Here is a 22,403-nt window from a genome sequence, read left to right on the forward strand (position 1 = left end):
CTGCTCTCTGCGCCTGATTCCACCCACCACTCATAGTTATTCGTAACAGTAGCATTCTCCATATTTTCAAGCATAGTGGTGGCTGCATCATGTTATGTGTATGCTCGTAATTGTTAAGGACTGGGCAAAATCCTTTGCACCTGACACTGGGTACGAATTCACCTTTCAGCAGGACAATAACCTAAAACACAAGGCCAAATCTACAATGGAGTTGCTTACCAAGAAGACAGTGAATGTTCCTGGGTGTCCGATTTACAGTTTTGACTTAAATCTGCTTGAAAATCTATGGCAAGACCTGGAAATGATTGTCTAGCTATAAACAGCAACCAATTGAAACAGAACTTGACAAATTCTGAAAAGAATAATGGGCAAACGTTGCACAATCCAGGTGTGGAAAGCTCTCAGAGATGTACCGAGAAAGACTCACAGCTGTAAATGCTGCCAAAGTTGCTTCTGCAAAGTATTGACTCAGGGATGTGAATACTTATGTAAATTACATAATTCTGTATTTCATTTTCAAAAACATTTTCTACAAGTATTAAAAACATGTTTTCACTTTGTCATTATGGGGTAGTGCATGTAGATGGGTGAGAATATATATTTTTTCATCCATTTTGAATTCAGGCTTTAAGACAACAAAATGTGGACTAAGCCAAGGGGTATGAATACTTTCTGAAGGCACTGTATGTTATTTATATTTGAGTAGCATAAGATAAATGTATCAAGTAATGTACATGCAAAAACATTGATTTTGAACAATTCCAAAAATCTACCTGCAATATACAGCATGCTGGGAAATATGATAACGGTGGGTGTGGTTTTGGTTTAACACTGGTTATTAACATCAACACTGTTTTTTGTTTTGTTTACACCAATGAATGTTAACACCTGAATCAACACTAGAAATGTTACACTAAAAATCAACGAGGTAACACTGGCCACTTGTCCATTTGCTTTTGGCTAGAATGCCAGTAGCGTCCTTCCAATTTGCCACCTGAAATGTTGCTGTTCTACAAAAGTGACAAATAATCTATCAATAATTATATAAACAGTTGACTACACATTCTCTACAGTAGGTGCAAATACATGGTGCACCCCTTCATTATACAGATGTTTGCTCTAACTATCAACAGGTGGCAAGCCCAGTGGCAAAAGTCCATGTCTGCTACGTTGAGCATAGCATTTGAGTCATGTCTGTATTACTCAGAGGCTACGCTATTTACTGGGGAACGAGCCTGTGTTACAGCAACTGGACCTATACCAGGCACCCTCTTCAGAGGAACAAAGCAAATAACTGGTGGTCACCCATTCAGGTCACCCAACAGTTATCAAGGGAACACTTGTGGGTCCTACACCCAGGCATTTTAAAGGTACAATCAGGAAGCTGAGTGCTAACTTGTTTCGGTTCAAATTGAATTTGTATCGTGACTGGGGAAATGTTCTTATTTGGATAAGAATGTTACAAACACCATGATATTGGTGTTCACTATTATCAACCTACAGTATTTCATTAACGAATGCAGAGAGGACCCTACGGTGCCTTTGCACAGATTCTGTTAACATTTCCTTAAGGATGAACTCAGCATAGCTGAGCTGTAGGAATGTGAGGACCTCTGAATACCCCCTAAAAATAAACTGGCACCAGCTGCACCCATTGAGATAAGGCTGGGCCAATCACTCCATTGAATGGTGCTCAGCAGATGTGCCAGCTAACATATTTCATGTCCGTTGGTGTCTTTCTCCGTCCGATCGACTTCCCAATTAAAAGCATTCAGAATATTAGCGTTCCTCTGAGTCTCAGCAAGACTGGGAGAGTGGCAAGCACAGATGCTTGAAGTGTCTTCTTAATAGCGCTGGAGATTTAAAAAATATGACACTGCTATATCAGCCATTAGTTTGAGACATGGATTTTTCTGGTCATAATCAAGTCATTACCAGAGGGCCGTTACTAAGGTTTGGTCATTTTTGTATGAATATGAAACTAATGACGACAGCTTGCATATTCAGCAGGATACTCCAAATACTGTTGTGAACAACCTCTACCACTTCAAACTGGGAATAGCAACCAGTGAGCGGACATACATATTTGGATCAGGACGTGTGAAAAACCCTCTCCCTTTACGATATCCATTCCTAGAATTGATTTAAGCCTTGCCGGTTACGTTTTTGTGAGGTCGGTTCTCCTCAAACCTGCATATTCCCGCTTGGTTGTTGTGACAATTCACTGGATACTGTGGCGCACAAGATTATCGGTCAAGTCAGCAGCACTTATGTGACTCCTTACTGCTGACAAAGTGTTTTGTGTCATAGAGATGTGATGTGGACAATGTGCTATTTGGGGCATTGAGGGACCAGGGGCCGTACTCAAAAAGCATCACATAGTAGGAGTGCTGATCTAGGATAAGGTCCCACCTGTCCATATAATATGATTCATTATGACTTAAAAGACAAAACTGTTCCTATATCAGCACTACCATGCTCAGTACTACTCAGCACTACTCTTTATGAATGCAGGCCCTGGTCCTTTGGTTTTTATCCATTACCAGGTTTTAACTAGTGAGATATAGATTCAGAGTAGAGTGAAGTCATTACATTTTATTCAGGTATCCAGCATTTGGCTAACATCTAAAAGTACTACAGTACCAATTTATAAAGCTAAAATCTAGCCATCTTGGAAGGCAACCGAAGCCTTCTGAAGATGATGGCAAAACCGCATGATAAAAACCTTCCAAGTAGATAGTGTTGCTACACGCATAATATTTTGTCACAGCTTAAAGGATTTTCTAGACATGTCGAGTTCAGCTAACTCACTAACTCGGAGCACTCAGCGAGCAGGGAATTATATCAGTGGTGGAGCCCTCCAGAATCCATCAACCATGACACTGAGACAGAGAAAGAACTGTCTGGACAGAACAAATGCTCTTTTCGCTAATGAGCACCACGGCAGATTTAAACTGACTGACTGACCGATCTTTCTTCACTGAAAACAGTGTCCTTGATTTTCACAGCTAACATATAATGAAACATGTTCGCTGTGCCATCTTCATTCTTTATAATTTTGTCATTATACCATTTAGCAGATACTTTTATCTAAAGTGACATACAGTCACGCGTGCATATATTTAACGTACAGTACATGTGGTCCAGGAAATTGAACCCACTATGCTGGCGTTGCAAGCGCCATGCTCTACCAACCAAGCTACAGTACAGGACCACGTGACCTGTATGAATTCCTTCTTCATCAAATATGCCAAATCTGTTATTTAATGCATTTGCAAAGTATAATACAGTTGGGGCTGAAATGATTGACACCCTTGATAAAGATGAGCAAAATGACTGTATAAAATGAATTATTCTATATTATATGCTAAATAAAATGTGGAAATTATATTATTTGATACTAATACAACTGCTCAGAGAAAGAGATTTTGTTTAACAAGGAATATTATTTTTTTCTCAAAAAGGTAGGGGTGAAAATGATTGACACCCCGGTTTTCAATACCTTTCAATATCTCACCTTGTGAGTATAATGACACTGAGCATTTAAAAAAAAAAGTTTTATAAATTGGAGAATACAGATTCCATACAGATTCTTTCCAGATCCTTGATATCCTTCGTCTGCGCTTATGGACTTCCCTCTTCAATTCAAACCACAGGTTTTCAACGGGTTTCAAGTCCGGGGGCTGAGATGGCCATTGTAAAAAGTAGATTTTGTGGCCAATTAACCATTTTTGGTTAAAATATCCTGGTACTGGGTAAAGGTCATGATGCCGTTGACCTTAACAATGGCCCCAGGACCAGTGGAAGCAAAATAGCCCTACAAGATCAAAGATCCACCACCATATTTTACAGTAGGTACGAGGTTCTTTTCTACTCATGCATTCTCATTTCGACGCCAAACCTACCACTGGTGTGCGTGGCCAAAGAGCTCTATTTTCATGTCATCCAACAAATGTAAACGGCTGGAGTTTGCTAAACAGCATTGGCACTTGGATTGGAACCGGTGCTTTGGTCAGATTACATGATGATAGAGCACTTTGGCCACGCACACCAGTGGTGGATTTGGCGTCGAAATGAGAATGCATGAGCAGAAAATAACTCCATACCTACTGTAAAATATGGTGGTGGATCTTTGATCTTACAGGGCTATTTTGTTAAGGTCAACGAAATCATGGCTTTTACCCAGTACCAGTATATTTGCCTTGTTATTTGAATTGTTTCAAGCCATTCGATTCATGCATACAGGTCAAATTAAATATTCGAAAGGTAAAAATAGCAATAGCTTCTTCAAATCCTACAGAATTTTCCCTACGTACAGCAAGGGAGATGCTACGGTTATCAAGTCTGACATTGCCGAAATAAACATTCAGCATGGCTGCAAATCTATCTCATGACTCATGATGACTTACAGGCTACGTACCAATTATTTATCCTTGTTCCCACAGACTGCGTTTGAAGATAGGCCTTGAAATACATCCACAGGTACAGCTACAATTAACTCAAATTATGTCAATTAGCCTATCAGAAGCTTCTAACGCCATGACATCATTTTCTGGAATTTTCCAAGCTGTTTAAAGGCACAGTCAACTTAGTGTATGTAAACATCTAGCCCACTGGAATTGTGATACAGTGAATTATAAGTGAAATAATCTGTCTGTAAACAATTGATGGAAGAATTATTTGTGTCATGCACAAAGTAGATGTCCTAACCGACTTGCCAAAACTATAGTTTGTTAACAAGAAATTTGTGGAGTGGTTGAAAAGCGAGTTTTAATGACTCCAACGTAAGTGTATGTAAACTTCCGACTTCAGCTGTACTTTTTATAATTTTTAACTTGAGTTTATTTAGTAAATATTGAGGAACAATCTGCAGTGGTACAGGATAGTCGAGGTAATTTGTACATATAGGTAGGGTTTGGTGACTAGGAAAGGATAATAAACAGGATGTCACTGAGGACCATGTCAGGACCTTTATAGGACGTTATTGACAAATTCTGTTATGGTCCCCTGGAGGTTGTCTATTTCCTGGGTTTTGTCCCGCTGAAGTCCCCAAGGACATTCTTGGGACGTTGTGTCATTTCTGACATCTTCCCTGATCAAGGGAGTAGGAGCAGGTAACAAAAATATTGATATTTTCATTTTGAAAAATGAGTCACTAGATTCATTGAGGGACTTTTATTTTTGAAAAGGTCTCCGCTGCCAAAACGTGAGTCACTTCCCCTGCCCACACTCACTGCTTTGTTCTGACTCTCGGTTGTTACAAGCAGAGGGACAGTGTGTGAGTGAGAGAAAAAGCATGGTGCAGCATCACCATCATTATTCACTGCATCAGGGAAAGTAATTGTTGTTGGTAATATCAAGTAAGTTGAAGTAAAAAGTGCATGAATGTGAATAAATGTTGATATGTTGGAAAGAACATGAGCAAATCTAAGCTTTCTCCTGGCTAGTAGCTACCAGCAAACAGGGGGTGTCCTGAGGACATTCGGAGACGTTCCCATTAGGTCTTTTAAGGAAAGCCCAAAAATGGTCAAAAACTCCAGTCACCCAGGTCATAGACTGTTCTCTCTGCTACCACACGGCAAGCGGTACCAGAGCGCAAAGTCTAGGACCAAAAGGCTCCTTAACAGCGTCTACCCCCAAGCCATAAGACTGCTGAACAATTAATCAATTGGCCACACGGACTATTTACATTGACACCCCCTCCCACCCCATTTGTTTTCCCTCTGATGTTCTGAGAATGTTCTAAGAACGTCGCATGATGGTCCCAAGGGAAAGTTCTCTGGGGACCTTTGTCTAGTTCCCTGTAAGTTCCCAGGATATCACTGAGGACCATGTCAGGACCTTTTTTGGATGTTCTCAGGACATTAATTTTAATAGTCCTTAGAACGTTGCATGATAGTCACGATCACAAGAACGGTGAGCAAAAATCCCAGAACCACACGGGGGGACCTAGTGAATGACCTGCAGAGAGCTGGGACCAAAGTAACAAAGCCTACCATCAGTAACACACTACGCCGCCAGGGACTCAAATCCTGCAATGCCAGACGTGTCCCCCTGTTTAAGCCAGTACATGTCCAGGCCCGTCTGACGTTTGCTAGAGAGCATTTGGATGATCCAGAAGAAGATAGGGGGAATGTCATATGGTCAGATGAAAGCAAAATATAACTTTTTGGTAAAAACTCAACTCGTTGTGTTTGGAGGACAAAGAATGCTGAGTTGCAGCCAAAGAACATCATGCCTACTGTGAAGCATGGGGGTGGAAACATCATGCTTTCGGGCTGTTTTTCTGCAAAGGGACCAGGACGACTGATCCGTGTAAAGGAAAGAATGAATGGAGCCATGTATCATGAGATTTTGAGTGAAAACCTCCTTCCATCAGCAAGGGCATTGAAGATGAAACGTGGCTGGGTCTTTCAGCAATGATCCCAAACACACCACCCGGGCAACGAAGGAGTGGCTTCGTAAGAAGCATTTCAAGGTCCTGGAGTGGCCTAGCCAGTCTCCAGATCTCAACCCCATAGAAAATCTTTGGAGGGAGTTGAAAGTCCGTGTCGCCCAGCAACAGCCCCAAAACATCACTGCTCTAGAGGAGATCTGCATGGAGGAATGGGCCAAAATACCAGCAACAGTGTGTGAAAACCTTGTGAAGACTTACAGAAAACATTTGACCTCTGTCATTGCCAACAAAGGGTATATAACAAAGTATTGAGATAAACTTTTGTTATTGACCAAATACTTATTTTCCACCATAATTTGCAAATACATTCATTAAAAATCCTACAATGTGATTTTCTGGATTTTTTTCTCTCATTTTTTCAGTCATCGTTGAAGTGTACCTATGATGAAAATTACAGGCCTCTCTCATCTTTTTAACTGGGAGAACTTGGTGGCTGACTAAATACTTTTTTGCCCCACTGTATGAGCACAACGTCATTGCTCTCGCTCTCACTCTGCTGTGTGTGCATCTTGCTAGCTGTCACTCAAATGGCAAGGGGCTGAAGCATATTGGCTGAAACTTGAATTGCTAAGAGGCTGGCCCACACGGAGAAACATTTTGGGAAAATGGCACCCGACAGCTTCCAGAAAACAGTCACTTTCAAACTAGGGATTTCGTGGCTAGTTGAGGTAAATCAGTAATTCTGCTCATAGATTATGTATGTACACATTTACATATCCAGCCCAAAGCAGGAGGTTTAAAAAATACTTAGTAGTCGCCAAAGTTCCGAAGTATGTCTTTAAGTCTAGGGTGCATTGCATGTGTTAACTTCATGAAAGAGAGAGGCAGCCATGATTATATTGTATTTTTGATAATTGTATAGGGTGGAGATTGATTAATTTCAGTTTGAGCTTTCATGCCTACCCTTTTTAATTAATTTTAATAGTTTTTAACTGTCTATGTCGATGGTTATAATTTAAGCAATAAGGCCCGAGGTCGGTGTGGTGTATGGCCAATGTACCATGGCTAAGGGCTGTTCTTAGGCACGACGCAACGCGAAGTGCTAGGACATAGCACTTTGTGATATATCACTTAGTGATATATTGGCCATATATCACAAACCCTGATGTGCCTTATTGCTTTTATAAACTGGTTACCAACGTAATTAGAGCAGTAAAAATACATGTTTAACTCTTGGAACTACCCATCCCGGATCCGGGAGAATTGTCATCAACTACACTAATTAGCATAGCGCAACGTTCAAAAAATATTACTAGAAAATATTCATATTCATGAAATCACAAGTGAAATATAGTGAAACACAGCTTAGCCTTTTGTTAATCACCCTGTCATCTCAGATTTAGAAATTATGTTTACAGCCAAAGCAAGACAAGCGTTTGTGTAAGTTTATCGATAGCCTAGCATAGCATTATGTCCAGCTAGCAGCAGGAAGCTTGGTCACGAAAATCAGAAAAGCAATCAAATGAACCGATTACCTTTGATGAGCTTCGGATGTTTTCACTCACGAGACTCCCAGTTAGACAGCAAATGTTCCTTTTGTTCCATAAAGATTATTTTTATACCCCAAATACCTCAGTTTGTTGGCCATGTTATGTTCAGAAATCCACCGGAAATAGTGGTCACGACAACGACGGAAAAAAATCCAAATTATATCCATAAAATCGACAGAAACATGGCAAACGTTTTTTATAATCAACCCTCAAGGTGTTTTTCAAATATCTATTCGATAATATATCAACCGGGACAATTGGCTTTTCAGTAGGAGCGAGAGGAAAAATGACTACCTCTGTCTTTTACGCAAGAATCACTCTGAGAGCCTTCAGCTGGCTACTTACGCAATGTAGTCATTTACGCTAATTCTTCAACATAAAGGTGTGAAACTACTCAAAATGCTGTAGACACCTTAGGGAATACGTAGAAAAAGGAATCTGGTTGATATCCCTTTCAATGGCCAATTGGGGTGCATAGGAACACAACGGTTTCAAAATCCTGATTGGATTTTCCTCAGGGTTTCGCCTGCAATATCAGTTCTGTTATACTCACAGACAATATTTTAACAGTTTTGGAAACTTTAGAGTGTTTTCTATCCTAAGCTGTCAATTATATGCATATTCTAGCATCTGGTCCTGAGAAATAGTCAGTTTACTTTGGGAACGTTATTTTCAAAAAATAAAATAGTGCCCCCTAGTTTCAAGAGGTTCATACTGTAGGGATCGACGGTGGAGATGAGAAGCAGGTACAGGGAGTGAACATTTAATGAAACACGGACATGAAACAGAACAGGAACAGCATCTGGACAGGGGAAAAATAACGACATCAATGCTGACACAGCCCTCAATCGCCAGAGGGAGAGCCGGAGCAGGCATGACACCTCCACCCTACCTGACACCCTAGACCCACTCCAATTTGCATACCGCCCCAATAGGTCCACAGACATACAACCACACTGCACACTGCCCTAACCCATCTGGACAAGAGGAATACCTATGTGAAAATGCTGTTCATCGACTACAGCTCAGCATTTAACACCATAGTACCCTCCAAACTCGTCATCACCCTGGGTCTCGACCCTGCCCTGTGGAACTGGGTACTGGACTTCCTGACGGCCCGCCCCCAGGTGGTGAGGGTAGGTAACAACATCTCCACCCCGCTGATCCTCAACACTGGGGCCCCACAAGGGTGTGTTCTGAGCCCTCTCCTGTACAGCCTGTTCACCCATGACTGCGTGGCCATGCACGCCTCCAACTCAATCATCAAGTTTGCAGACGACACAACAGTGGTAGGCTTGATTACCAACAACGACGAGACGGCCTACAGGGAGGAGGTGAGGGACCTCGGAGTGTGGTGTCAGGAAAACAACCTTACACTCAACGTCAACAAAACAAAGGAGATGATCGTGGACTTCAGGAAACAGCAGAGGGAGAACGCCCCTATCCACATCGATGGGACAGTAGTGGAGAGGGTAGTAAGTTTTAAGTTCCTCTGCAGTACACATCACGGACAAACTGAATTGGTCCACCCACACAGACAGTGTGGTGAAGAAGGCGCAGCAGCGCCTCTTCAACCTCAGGAGGCTGAATAAATTTGGCTTGTCACCAAAAGCACTCACAAACTTTTACAGATGCACAATCAAGAGCATCCTGTCGGGCTGTATCACCGCCTGGTACGGCAACTGCTCCGCCCACAACCGTAAGGCTCTCCAGAGGGTAGTGAGGTCTGCACAACGCATCACTGGGGGCAAACTACCTGCCCTCCAGAACACATACACCACCCAATGTCACAGGACAAAATATTTGTCCGAAGGCCATAAAGATCATCAAGGACAACAACCACCCGAGCCACTGCCTGTTCACCCTGCTATCATCCAGAAGGCGAGGTCAGTACAGGTGCATCAAAGCAGGGACCGAGAGACTGAAAAACAGCTTATATCTCAAGGCCATCAGACTGTTAAACAGCTACCACTAACATTGAGTGGCTGCTGCCAACATACTGACTCAACTCCAGCCACTTTAATAATGGAAAAATTGATGTAAAAAATGTATCACTATCCACTTTAAACAATGCCACTTAATATAATGTTTACATACCCTACATTACTCATCTCATATGTATATACTGTACTCGATACCATCTACTGCATTTGGCCTATGCCGTTCTGTACCATCACTCATTCATGTATTTTTATGTAAATATTCTTCATCCCTTTACACTTGTGTGTATGAGGTAGTTGTTGTGAAATTGTCAGGTTAGATTACTAATTGGTTATTACTGCACGGTTGGAACTAGAAGCACAAGCATTTCACTACACTCGCATTAACATCTTCTAACCATGTGTATGTGACAAATAAAATTTCATTTGATTTGAAGTACAGAGAGTGAACATTTAATGAAACATGGACATGAAACAGAACAGGAACAGCGTCTGGACAGGGGAAAAATAACGACATCAATGCTGACACAGGGAACAAACTGAGGAGCAGACAGAAATAGAGGGGTAATCAACAAACTAATGGAGTCCAGGTGAGTCCAATATTGCACAACTGCATGTAATGATGGTGAAAGGTGTGCGTAATGGAGGGCAGCCTGGAGCCCTCGAGTGCCAGAGAGGGAGAGCGGGAGCAGGCGTGACACATACCCATGGTATACGGTCTGATATACCACGGCTTTCAGCCAATAAGCATTCAGGGCTCGAACCACCCCGTTTATAATACAGTATAATAACTGTATTTAACTTGGAAAATATTACGTTAGGTTTCAAACCATACAGTATGTGAGAAGCAGTAGTAACAACCTGACATAGGGGAAGTGAGAAAAATATGAGGAAATTAATCATACAGTTTATTTAATTGAATATACTGTATCCACAATAACAGTCACATTGGAATTCAGGACAGTATGACTGGCCATGGTCCTAAGACTGATTGGACTGTAACAGAGTAAGTGCCTCTCTGCAAGGCACCCCTTAGACTTGTAAATGTGCCCATTTGTAAGTTAAGATTTGTCTGTATCCTTTTCTCACGTCACTAGAAATGAGCATTTAATGCCAGAGTCACTCCTACGCCCCTAGCCCTGATAGATGTCACTCCTAACACGTATCTTCCTCAAATCCTAACATCTAGCCCAAAAAACAAATTTCCATGGGCTTCGTGGGTTCATAGTCTATACTCAGCGGGATGCCAAGTACATCAAATCTATCTGACAATGGAACACTGACCCAGAACACTGACCTAGCCAATAGAGGGAAAAAATGATGGATTGTCCCAGAGGGCAGAACTGGTTAGAATTAAGTCATTATGAGTGTTAGTGACCTAACAATGACAACATTGCCATGACGACTTGATCTTGAAATTAAAAAGCCACCAATACCTAGTTGTAGCAGAGACCAGTAGCTGGTAGGTAGGTTAGCTATATGACCTATTCTCAACCAAGCAAACCATTTTACAACCACAAATCATGTCATTAAGCCTTTAAGGAAGTATTGTCTAGTATTGGTTATTCTATCCACTGCACCAGAATCCTTGTGGGCAGCCCCGGGGTGTGGGCGGTACATATGCCTGTCCCGGGGGGGTCATCAAACATACCAGCCAGTGTGCCAACTCCCAGTGACATTATCAGACAGGCTAATCAAGCCCATGCTGTCACCACTCTGTAATGACTAATGCTAGCCATCACTCTCAGCAATGTTGCCCACAGCGGGGAGGGGAGCGGGGGGACGCACCGTTGGCACACCAGAGACTTAATGCGCCACACACTGTGGGTAGCAAACATGTGACCAGAACTGAAAAAAAGGATTGAGAATAGAGCTAGATGCTGGTTAAAAGGTATGGTGGCTATGCTATGCATTATCGATGCAAACATTACTGCCACTGTAATCAGAATCATTATTATCATCAACAACAACAACACAACATCATCGTCTATATTTTGTCAAACTCGCATTTAGGATCAAGGGAATCCAATGAAAAAAATATTTGTCCGGTGCGGTCCAGATCGGCCTTGATTTGGTCCAAAATAGAAGTCTATGATTGGTTCAGATTACGTCAAGTCTGGACCAGCCTTGATTGGGCCCAAACTTGGTTCAGATTTGCTTCGTTCCTAACTGGCCTTGATTGGGAACAAACTTGGTTCAGATTTGGTCTGGTCTGGACCAGCCTTGACTTATCCCAAACAGATTTGGTCTGGACCGGCTTTGGTTGGGTCCAAACTTGGTTCAGATTTGGTCCGGTCCAGCTTTGATTTGGCCCAGAATTGGTTCAGATTAGGTCTGGTCCAGATCGGCCTTTGTTGTGGGTTAAACTTGGTTCAGATTTGGTCTGGTCTAGATTTGGCCGAAACATAAACATCTATGATTGATTCATATTTGGTCTGGTCCAGACTGACCAAATTTGGTCTTGTTTCGGGGCATAGCTCATTCGAATAATACCTTGTGTGGTTCATTTTGACATTTCGGTCATTTAGCAGATGCTTTTATCCAGATCTACGTACAGTCAGTGACATGTAGATGTAAGTGAAATTACGTACGATTGATATTTGGCCGTAGAAACGACCAAAAAGTATGCATTTTCAATGGCTGTAAAATACACATTTTCAACATCTGTAAAATATGTAAACTTAAGAACTGAAAATGAAAGTAGCCCTCATTGTCCATAAAATACGTATTTTCAATGTCCATAAAAATATGTATTTTCAAAGTCATAAAATACATATTTCCAACTTCCACTTAGAACTGAAAATGAAAGTGACTTCAACATATGTAAAACATGCATTTTTCTCACTGGAATACAGCTATGGTAGCGGTTTGCTTTTTTGTAACAGAGAGAAACCTCAATTTGGAGCTACAAATCTAAGACATGAGGAAACTAATATTATAATCACAATTATGGATGATATAACTGACTTGGTTGAAGACAACAACAGAGAGCATTCACACCACACCACTGTTCCATCGCTCAACACTCTGACACAGACAAGGGAAGTGTCCCAAATGGCACCATTTTCTTCTCTAAAGTACTGCACTAAATACGGAATAGGGAACGCATCCAACAATTTCTCCATAAAAGATTGTCAGCAGCCCAAGCTCAAAGTGATACTGGCAGGAGAATAAAAACAGCTGCAGCATCACCACAAGGCAACTACAGAACTATCTCCTCACAACCGCCTCCCTTTGATCTCCCTAATCTTGTTTTTAAAGAAACTAGTGTGGGGCTCGGGCTATGCCGCCATGGAGTACTGCATGCATTGCAGCCTGTGTTCATTCCTAGCTGATATTATTCAACATCTACAGTGCCTTCAGAAAGTATTCAAAAACCCTTGACTTGACACAAAACTCGATCCTTTTAGCACATTATTTTCAAAACAAAATACATAAATATCTAATTTACATAAGTATTCACACCCCTGAGTCAATACTTTGTAGAAGCACCTTTGGCAGCGATTACAGCTGTGAGTCTTTTAGGGTAAGTCTCTAAGAGCTTTGCACACCTGGATTGTACAATATTTCCCCATTCAATTTTTTGTTAATTCTTCAAGCTCTGTCAAGTTGATTGTTGATCATTGCTAGACATCCATCTTCAAGTCTTGCCATAGATTTTTAAGTCGATTTATGTCAAAACACTAACTAGGCCACTCAAGAACATCAATGTCATCTTGGTAAGCAACTACAGTATAGATTTGGCGATGTGTTTTAGGTTTTTTTCCTGCTGAAAGCTGAATTTGTCTCCCAGTGTCTGTTGGAAAGCAACCTGAACCAGGTTTTCCTCTAGGATATTGCCTGTGTTTATAGCTGTATTACGTTTTATTGTATTTATTTTTATTGTAAAAAACTCCCCACTCCTTGCCGATGACAAGCATACCCATAACATGATGCAACCACCACCATGCTTAAAAATATGTGGTACTTAGTGATGTGTTGTGTTGTATTTTCCCCAAACATAACATTTTGTATTCAGGACAAAAAGTACATTTGTTTGCCACATCTTTTGCAGTATTACTTAATTAAGTGTCTTATTGCAAACAGGGTGCATGTTTTTGGATATTTGTATTATGTACAGACGTTTCCTTCTTTTCATTCTCTCATTTGGGTTAGTACAACTACAATGTTGTTGATGCATCCTCAGTTTTCTCCTATCACAACCATTAAACTCTGTAATTATTTTAAAATCACCATTGGCCTCATGGTGAAAGCCCAGAGTAGTATCCTTCCTCTCCAGCAACTGAATTAGGAAGGATGCCTGTATCTTTGTATTGACTGGGTGTATTGATACACCATCCAAAGTGTAATTAATAACTTCACCATGCTCAAAGGGATATTCAGCGTCTGCATAAAAAAAACACATCTACCAATCGGTACCCTTCTTTGCGAGCCATTGGAAAATCTCCCTGGTCTTTGTGGTTGAATCTGTGCTTGAAATTCACCACTCGATTGAGGGACCTTACAGATAATTGTATATGTGGGATACAGAGGTAGGGTAGTTATTCAAAAATCAAGTTTACCCGCTATTATTGAACACGGAACGAGTCATTTCAACTTATTTTGTAATTTGTTAAGCACATCTTTACTCCTAAACTTATCAAGGCTTGCAATAACAAAGGGGTTGAATACTTATTCACTCAAGACATACCAGTTTTTTGTTTTTTGTTAATTTCAAACATTTCTACAAACAAAATTCCACTGACATTACAGGGGATTGTGTTTAGATCAGTGACACAAAATCTCAATTTAATTCATTTTAAATTCAGACTGTAACACAATGTGGGAAATGTAAAGGTTTTGTGAATACTTTCTGAAGGTGAAGTACATATATACATATGAGATGGTACATAAAAATAAATACATATTTAATACATTTTGATAATTTGTTTTTTATCAAGATATTTCGAACAAAACCCCTTTTTTTATATTACCAGAAAAAACACTTGTGTATCATCAATTGGCTACAATTAGCCTAGATCAGCTAATCAGGACCACAGAGATCACAATAATTGTCTGTAACAATATGGTCAGCGATACCAATTCTGTCCTTCCCTTTGAAACGACAACACAATTGTTCATTTTTTTGTTCTTCTCAAAGGGCCAAATTGGGGGGAAACAAGGATGCTTTACACTTGAGTGTTTTCTACTGCAGACACTGATTTCTACCGTTGAAAATTGACACTTGACAGTGACAGGGATAACTATACTACACAAATTCCCTGTGTCTGTCACAAATGACAACCGACGGTAAGAGTGCTATGAATGCTACTTCAAATAGGCTAACAATATTTAATAATGCAACACAACATGTGTACAGTACTGACAATCACTGTTTTTTACAGACTATCAAGAAACCTACGAGACAAATTAAATGACAAGTTTGCTAGCACACTTTCTCAGACATCCACTCAGACATCCACTAAGTAAACATCACTTACCTAGAAGCATGGTGCCGGGTATTGTGATTCGTTTTTTAAACTCCTATCCCTTTGAAGCTACAGATTCCTGGTAAATATTGCCACAATGTTCCCTAACGTTCTCCAAAAGAAACCCACCTAAAAGAGCAGCCTATTTTTCTCTCACTCTTCTGCGCCTGCCTCTCTCACTCTACTTCCCTCTGTGCAGTGGTAGTCTTTTGTCAGTCAACTCAATGACACATCGCTCTGCTAATCCAATCTGCCGCAGCTCACAGGAATGATACACATGCGCCTCAATTAAAAGCTTCATGCTACACTGATCAGTGTGCCAGGGGGAGAGGGAGAGACAGAGAGAAAGGAACAGAGATTAGGGGGAGAGGGAGAGAGAGAAAGCGGGAGAATAAAGAGTGAGAGAGAGAGGAGTGGAGACAAGGGGGAGAGGAAGGGAGTGGGAGGGAAAGAGAAAAAGAGTGGGAGATGAGTTGGTGTTGGCCAGCACCAACTGTTTCCTCTTAACCCCCTTCACCCCTCGTTGTCTTCTTTCACTCTCGCGCTTGCCATCCAACTGGCTCTTACAACTATTCTGTTTTTATTTCGTTATTCACACCTGCATAATCCCTGCCAAATAGCAGAAACATCCGTCTATTTACAATGGCTTTTTAAAAAGTAGTGTGTTTTTAAAAAGCCATTGTAAATAGACTGATGTTTCTGCTATCTGGCAGGGATTATGCAGGTGTGAATAATGAAATAAAAACAGAATAGTTGTGAGAGCCAGTTGTAAGAGCCACCTGTAGCACTCATGTCTGTAGCCATGAGATGCTTTGAAAGGCTAGTCATTGCTCACATCAACACCATTATCCCACTCCCTAGACCCATGCCAAGTCTAGGTCCAAGAGGCTTCTAAAACAGCTTCTACCCCCAAGCCATAAGACTACTGAACATGTAATCAAATGGCTACCCAGACTAGTTGCATTACCCCCTCCCCCATTTACACCGCTGCTACTCTCTGTTGTTAACATCTATGCATTACTATTACCTCAACTAACCGGTGCAGCTGCACATTGACTCTGTACCGGTACCCCCCTGTGTATAGTCTTGCTATTGTTATTTTATTGCTGCTCTTTAATTACTTGTTACTTTTATTTATTATTTTTACTGATATTTATTTTAATTTTAACTGCATTGTTGGTTAGGGGCTCGTAAGAAAGCATTTTACTGTAAGATCTACACATGTTGTATTCGGCGAATGTGACTAATAACATTTGATTAGGTTTTTCCACATTTTTCAATGTTACAGCCTTACAAAAATGTATTAAATGTTGTTTTTCCCTCATCAATCTACACACAATAGCTCATAATGACAAAGCAAAAACAGATTTTTAGACATTTCTGATTATTTATTTTTTTAAAACAAAAAAAACTGAATTAATACATATACATAAGTATTCAGACACTTTACTCAGTACTTTGTTGAAGCACCTTTGGCAGTGACTACGGCCTCAAATTTCCCAAGTGGCACAGCGGTCTAAGGCACTGCATCTCAGTGCAGTCCCTGGTTTGAATCCAGGCTCTATCACATCTGGCAGTGATTGTGAGTCCCATAGGGCGGCACACAATTGGCCCAGCGTAGTCCGGGTATGGCTGGGGTAGGCCGTCATTGTAAATAAGAATTTGTTCTTCACTGACTTGCTTAGTTAAATAAACGTTACATTTTAAATGTAAATAAATAAGTATTCATGGGATATGATGCTACAAGCTTGGCACACCTGTATTTGGGGAGTTTCTCCAATTCTTTTCAGCAGATCCTATCAAGCTCTGTCAGGTTGGATGGGGAGCGTTGCTGCACAGCTATTTTCAGGTCTCTCCCAGAGATGTTCAATCAGGTTCAAGTCCGGGCTCTGGCTGGGCCACTCAAGGTCATTCAGATACTTGACCCGAAGCCACTCCTGCATTGTTTTGGCTGTGTGCTCAGGGTCGTTGTCCTGTTGGAAGGTGAACCTTCTTCCCAGTCTGAGGTCCTGAACTCTCTGGAGCAGATTTTCATCAAGGGTCTCTCTGTACTTTGCTCCGTTCATCTTTCCCTCAATCCTGACTAGTCTCGCAGTCCCTGTTGCTGCCAGGTTCACGTTCCTCCAGACGTGAAGCTTGGCATTCAGTTCAATCTTGGTTTCATCTGTCACACCCTGACCATAGTTTGCTTTATATGTTTCTATGTTTTGGTTGGTCAGGGTGTGATCTGAGTGGGCATTCTATGTTGGCTGTCTTGTTTGTCTATTTCTATGTCTGGCCTGATATGGTTCTCAATCAGAGGCAGGTGTTAGTCATTGTCTCTGATTGGGAACCATATTTAGGTAGCCTGGGTTTCACTGTGTGTTTGTGGGTGATTGTTCCTGTCTCTGTGTTTTGCACCAGACAGGGCTGTTTTTGGTTTTCCACGTTTATTGTTTTGTAGTGTTCGTGTTTATCTGTTTTTATTAAACATGAATCAATATAATCACGCTGCGTTTTGGTCCGCCTCTACTTCACCTAAGGAAAACCCTTACAGAATCACCCACCACAACAGGACCAAGCGGCGTGGTAACGGGCAGCAGCAGGAGCAGCGCGAGAGAGACTTCTGGACATGGGAGGAGGAATTGGAAGGAAAAGGACCCTGGGCACAGCCTGGAGAATATCGCCGCCACAAAGAAGAGCTGGAGGCGGCGAAGGCGGAGAGGCGCTGGTATGAGGAGGCAGCACGGCGGCGTGGATGGAAGCCCGAGAGTCAGCCCCAAAAATTTCTTGGGGGGGGCACACAGGAAGTGTGGCGAAGCCAGGTAGGAGACCTGCGCCAACTTCCTGAGCTTACCGGGGGGCTGGAGAGACCGGGCAGGCACCGCGTTATGCTGTGAAGCACACGGTGTCCCCAGTGCGGGTGCATAGCCCTGTGCGGTACATTCCAGCTCCGCGTATCGGCCGGGCTAGAGTGGGCATCGAGCCAAATGCCATGAAGCCGGCTCTACGCATCTGGTCTCCAGTGCGTCTCCTTGGGCCGGTTTACATGGCACCAGCCTTGCGCACGGTGTCCCCGGTTCGCCTGCATAGCCCAGTGCGGCTTATTCCACCTCGCCGCACTGGCAGGGCGACCGGGACCATTCAACCGGGTAAGGTTGGGCAGGCTCGGTGCTCAAGAGCTCCAGTGCGCCTGCACGGTCCGGTCTATCCGTCACAACCTCCACGCACCAGCCCTCCGGTGGCAGCCCCCCGCACCAGGCTGTCTCTCCGGTTCATCCTAGGTGCTCCCGCCTGTCCGGCGCTGCTGCCGGAGTCTCCCGCCTGTCCGGCGCTGCTGCCGGAGTCTCCCGCCTGTCCGGCGCTGCTGCCGGTGTCTCCCGCCTGTCCGGCGCTGCTGCCGGAGTCTCCCGCCTGTCCGGCGCTGCTGCCGGAGTCTGAGGCGCCAGAGCCCCTCAGCCCAGAGGCGCCAGAGCCCCTCAGCCCAGAGGCGCCAGAGCCCCTCAGCCCAGAGGTGCCAGAGCCCCTCAGCCCAGAGGCGCCAGAGCCCCTCTGTCCCGAGCCGCCAGAGCCCCTCTGTCCCGAGCCGCCAGAGCCCCTCTGTCCCGAGCCTCCGCCCCTCTGTCCCGAGCCTCCGCCCCTCTGTCCCGAGCCTCCGCCCCTCTGTCTCGAGCTTCCGCCCCTCTGTCTCTGCCCCTCTGTCCCGAGCTTCCGCCCCTCTGTCCCGAGCTGCCGCCCCTCTGTCCCGAGCTGCCGCCCCTCTGTCCCGAGCTGCCGCCCCTCTGTCCCGAGCTGCCGCCCCTCAGTCCAGTGGGGTCATTAAGTAGGGTCGCCGTGGCTAGGAGGCCATGGAAGCGGACAAGGTGGGGGACTAGGACTACGGTGAAGTGGGGGCCACGTCCAGCACCAGAGCCGCCACCGTGGACAGATGCCCGCCCAGACCCTCCCCAATAGGTTCAGGTTTTGCGGCCGGAGTCCGCACCTTGGGGGGGGGGGGTACTGTCACACCCTGACCATAGTTTACTTTGTTAGTTTCTATGTTTTGGTTGGTCAGGGTGTGATCTGAGTGGGCATTCTATGTTGGATGTCTTGTTTGTCTATTTCTATGTCTGGCCTGATATGGTTCTCAATCAGAGGCAGGTGTTAGTCATTGTCTCTGATTGGGAACCATATTTAGGTAGCCTGGGTTTCACTGTGTGTTTGTGGGTGATTGTTCCTGTCTCTGTGTTTTGCACCAGACAGGGCTGTTATTGGTTTTCCACGTTTATTGTTTTGTAGTGTTCGTGTTTGTCTGTTTTTATTAAACATGAATCAATATAATCACGCTGCGTTTTGGTCCGCCTCTACTTCACCTAAGGAAAACCCTTACATCATCAGACCAGATAATCTTGTTTCTCATGGTCTGAGAGTCATTTAGGTGCCTTTTGGCAAACTCAAATCAGGCTGTCAAGTGTCTTTTACTGAGGAGTGGCTTTCATCAGGCCACTCCACCATAAAGGACTGATTGGTGGAGTGCTACAGAGATGATTGTCCTTCTGGAAGGTTCTCCCATCTCCACAGAGGAAATCTGGAGCTCTGTCAGAGTGACAGGTTCTTGGTCACCTCCCTGACCAAGGCCCTTCTCCCGATTGCTCAGTTTTGCCGGGCGGCCAGCCAGCTCTAGGAAGAGTCTTGGTGGTTCCAAACTTCTTCCATTTAAGAATGATGGAGGCTGCTGAGTTCTTGTGGATCTGTGCCTTGACACAATCCTGTCTCGGAGCTCTACGGACAATTCCTTCGACCTCATGGCTTGGTTTTTGCTCTGACATTTACTGTCAACTGTGGGTCCTTATATAGACAGGTGTGTGCCTTTCCAAATCATGTCCAATCAATTGAATTTACCACAGGTGGACTCCAATCAAGTTGTAGAAACATGTCAAAGATGATCAATGGAAACAAGCTGCACCTGAGCTCAAAGGGTCTGAATACTTAAGTAAATATGTTATTTGTGTTTTTTTAATACATTTGCAAAAATGTCAAAAACCTATTTTTGCTTTGTCATTATGGGTAATGATGAGAAAAAACAAACATATTTAATCCATTTTAGAATAAGACTGTTTTATTGAAAAAAGGGGGCTATCCCTAATAAATCAAATCAAATTTTATTTGTCACATACACATGGTTAGCAGATGTTAATGCGAGTGTAGCGAAATGCTTGTGCCTCTAGTTCCGACAATGCAGTAATAACCAACAAGTAATCTAACTAACAATTCCAAAACTGCTACCTTAAACACACAAGTGTAAGGGGATAAAGAATATGTACATAAAGATATATGAATGAGTGATGGTACAGAGCGGCATAGGCAAGATACAGTAGATGGTATCGAGTACAGTATATACATATGAGATGAGTATGTAAACAAAGTGGCATAGTTAAAGTGGCTAGTGATACATGTATTACATAAAGATGCAGTAGATGATATAGAGTACAGTATATACGTATACATCTGAGATGAATAATGTAGGGTATGTAAACATTATATTGGGTAGCATTGTTTAAAGTGGCTAGTGATATATTTTACATCCTTTCCCATCAATTCCCATTATTAAGTGGCTGGAGTTGAGTCAGTGTGTTGGCAGCAGCCACTCAATGTTAGTGGTGGCTGTTTAACAGTCTGATGGCCTTGAGATAGAAGCTGTTTTTCAGTCTCTCGGTCCTAGATTTGATGCACCTGTACTGACCTCGCCTTCTGGATGATAGCGGGGTGAACAGGCAGTGGCTCGGGTGGTTGTTGTCCTTGATGATCTTTATGGCCTTCCTGTGACATCGGGTGGTGTAGGTGTCCTGGAGGGCAGGTAGTTTGCCCCCGGTGATGCATTGTGCAGACCTTACTACCCTCTGGAGAGCCTTACGGTTGTGGGCGGAGCAGTTGCCGTACGAGGCGGTGATACAGCCCGCCAGGATGCTCTCGATTGTGCATCTGTAGAAGTTTGTGAGTGCTTTTGGTGACAAGCCAAAATCCTCTGCTGTTTCCTGAAGTCCACAATCATCTCCTTAGTTTTGTTGACGTTGAGTGTGAGGTTATTTTCCTGACACCACACTCCGAGGGCCCTCACCTCCTCCCTGTAGGCCGTCTCGTCGTTGTTGGTAAACGAGCCTACCACTGTTGTGTCGTCCGCAAACTTGATGATTGAGTTGGGTGAACAGGGAGTACAGGAGAGGGCTCAGAACGCACCCTTGTGGGGCCCCAGTGTTGAGGATCAGCGGGGTGGAGATGTTGTTGCCTACCCTCACCACCTGGGGGCGGCCCGTCAGGAAGTCCAGTACCAAGTTGCACAGGGCGGGGTCGAGACCCAGGGTCTCGAGCTTGATGACGAGCTTGGAGGGTACTATGGTGTTAAATGCCGAGCTGTAGTCGATGAACAGCATTCTCACATAGGTATTCCTCTTGTCCAGATGGGTTAGGGCAGTGTGCAGTGTGGTTGAGATTGCATCGTCTGTGGACCTATTCGGGCGGTAAGCAAATTGGAGTGGGTCTAGGGTGTCAGGTAGGGTGGAGGTGATATCGTCCTTGACTAGTCTCTCAAAGCACTTCATGATGACGGAAGTGAGTGCTACGGGGGGGCGGTAGTCGTTTAGCTCAGTTACCTTAGTTTTCTTGGGAACAGGAACAATGGTGGCCCTCTTGAAGCATGTGGGAACAGCAGACTGGGATAGGGATTGATTGAATATGTCCGTAAACACACCAGCCAGCTGGTCTGCGCATGCTCTGAGGGCACGGCTGGGGATGCCGTCTGGGCCTGCAGCCTTGCGAGGGTTAACACGTTTAAATGTTTTCCTCACGTCGGCTGCAGTGAAGGAGAGTCCGCATGTTTTGGTTGCGGGCCGTGTCAGTGGCACTATATTGTCCTTAAAGCGGGACAAAAAAGTTATTTAGTCTGCCTGGGAGCAAGACATCCTGGTCCGTGACGTGGCTGGTTTTCTTTTTGTAATCCGTGATTGACTGTAGACCCTGCCACATACCTCTTGTGTCTGAGCCGTTGAATTGCGATTCTACTTTGTCTCTATACTGATGCTTAGCTTGTTTG

General features: G+C 43.5%; 1 protein-coding gene across 2 annotated transcripts in view; it reads right to left on the bottom strand.

Moving 5' to 3' along the window:
• The window catches only part of LOC112223782 (zinc finger protein 385C-like), a 139,663-nt gene that overhangs the window by 26,875 nt on the left and 90,385 nt on the right, over nucleotides 1-22,403 (bottom strand). Inside the window, exon 1 of one of the 2 annotated variants that reach the window (XM_024386985.2) lies at nucleotides 15,368-15,725. The exons of the other annotated variant lie outside the window; for it this stretch is intronic. Within the exon in view, the coding sequence (XP_024242753.1) occupies nucleotides 15,368-15,377 (10 nt within the window). The 5' untranslated portion in view covers nucleotides 15,378-15,725. Of the gene's footprint in view, nucleotides 1-15,367; nucleotides 15,726-22,403 lie in introns of those variants that run through there. 2 annotated transcript variants of the gene reach the window in all.

This window comes from Oncorhynchus tshawytscha, linkage group LG24, assembly GCF_018296145.1.
Source record: "Oncorhynchus tshawytscha isolate Ot180627B linkage group LG24, Otsh_v2.0, whole genome shotgun sequence".
Taxonomy (NCBI): domain Eukaryota; kingdom Metazoa; phylum Chordata; class Actinopteri; order Salmoniformes; family Salmonidae; genus Oncorhynchus; species Oncorhynchus tshawytscha.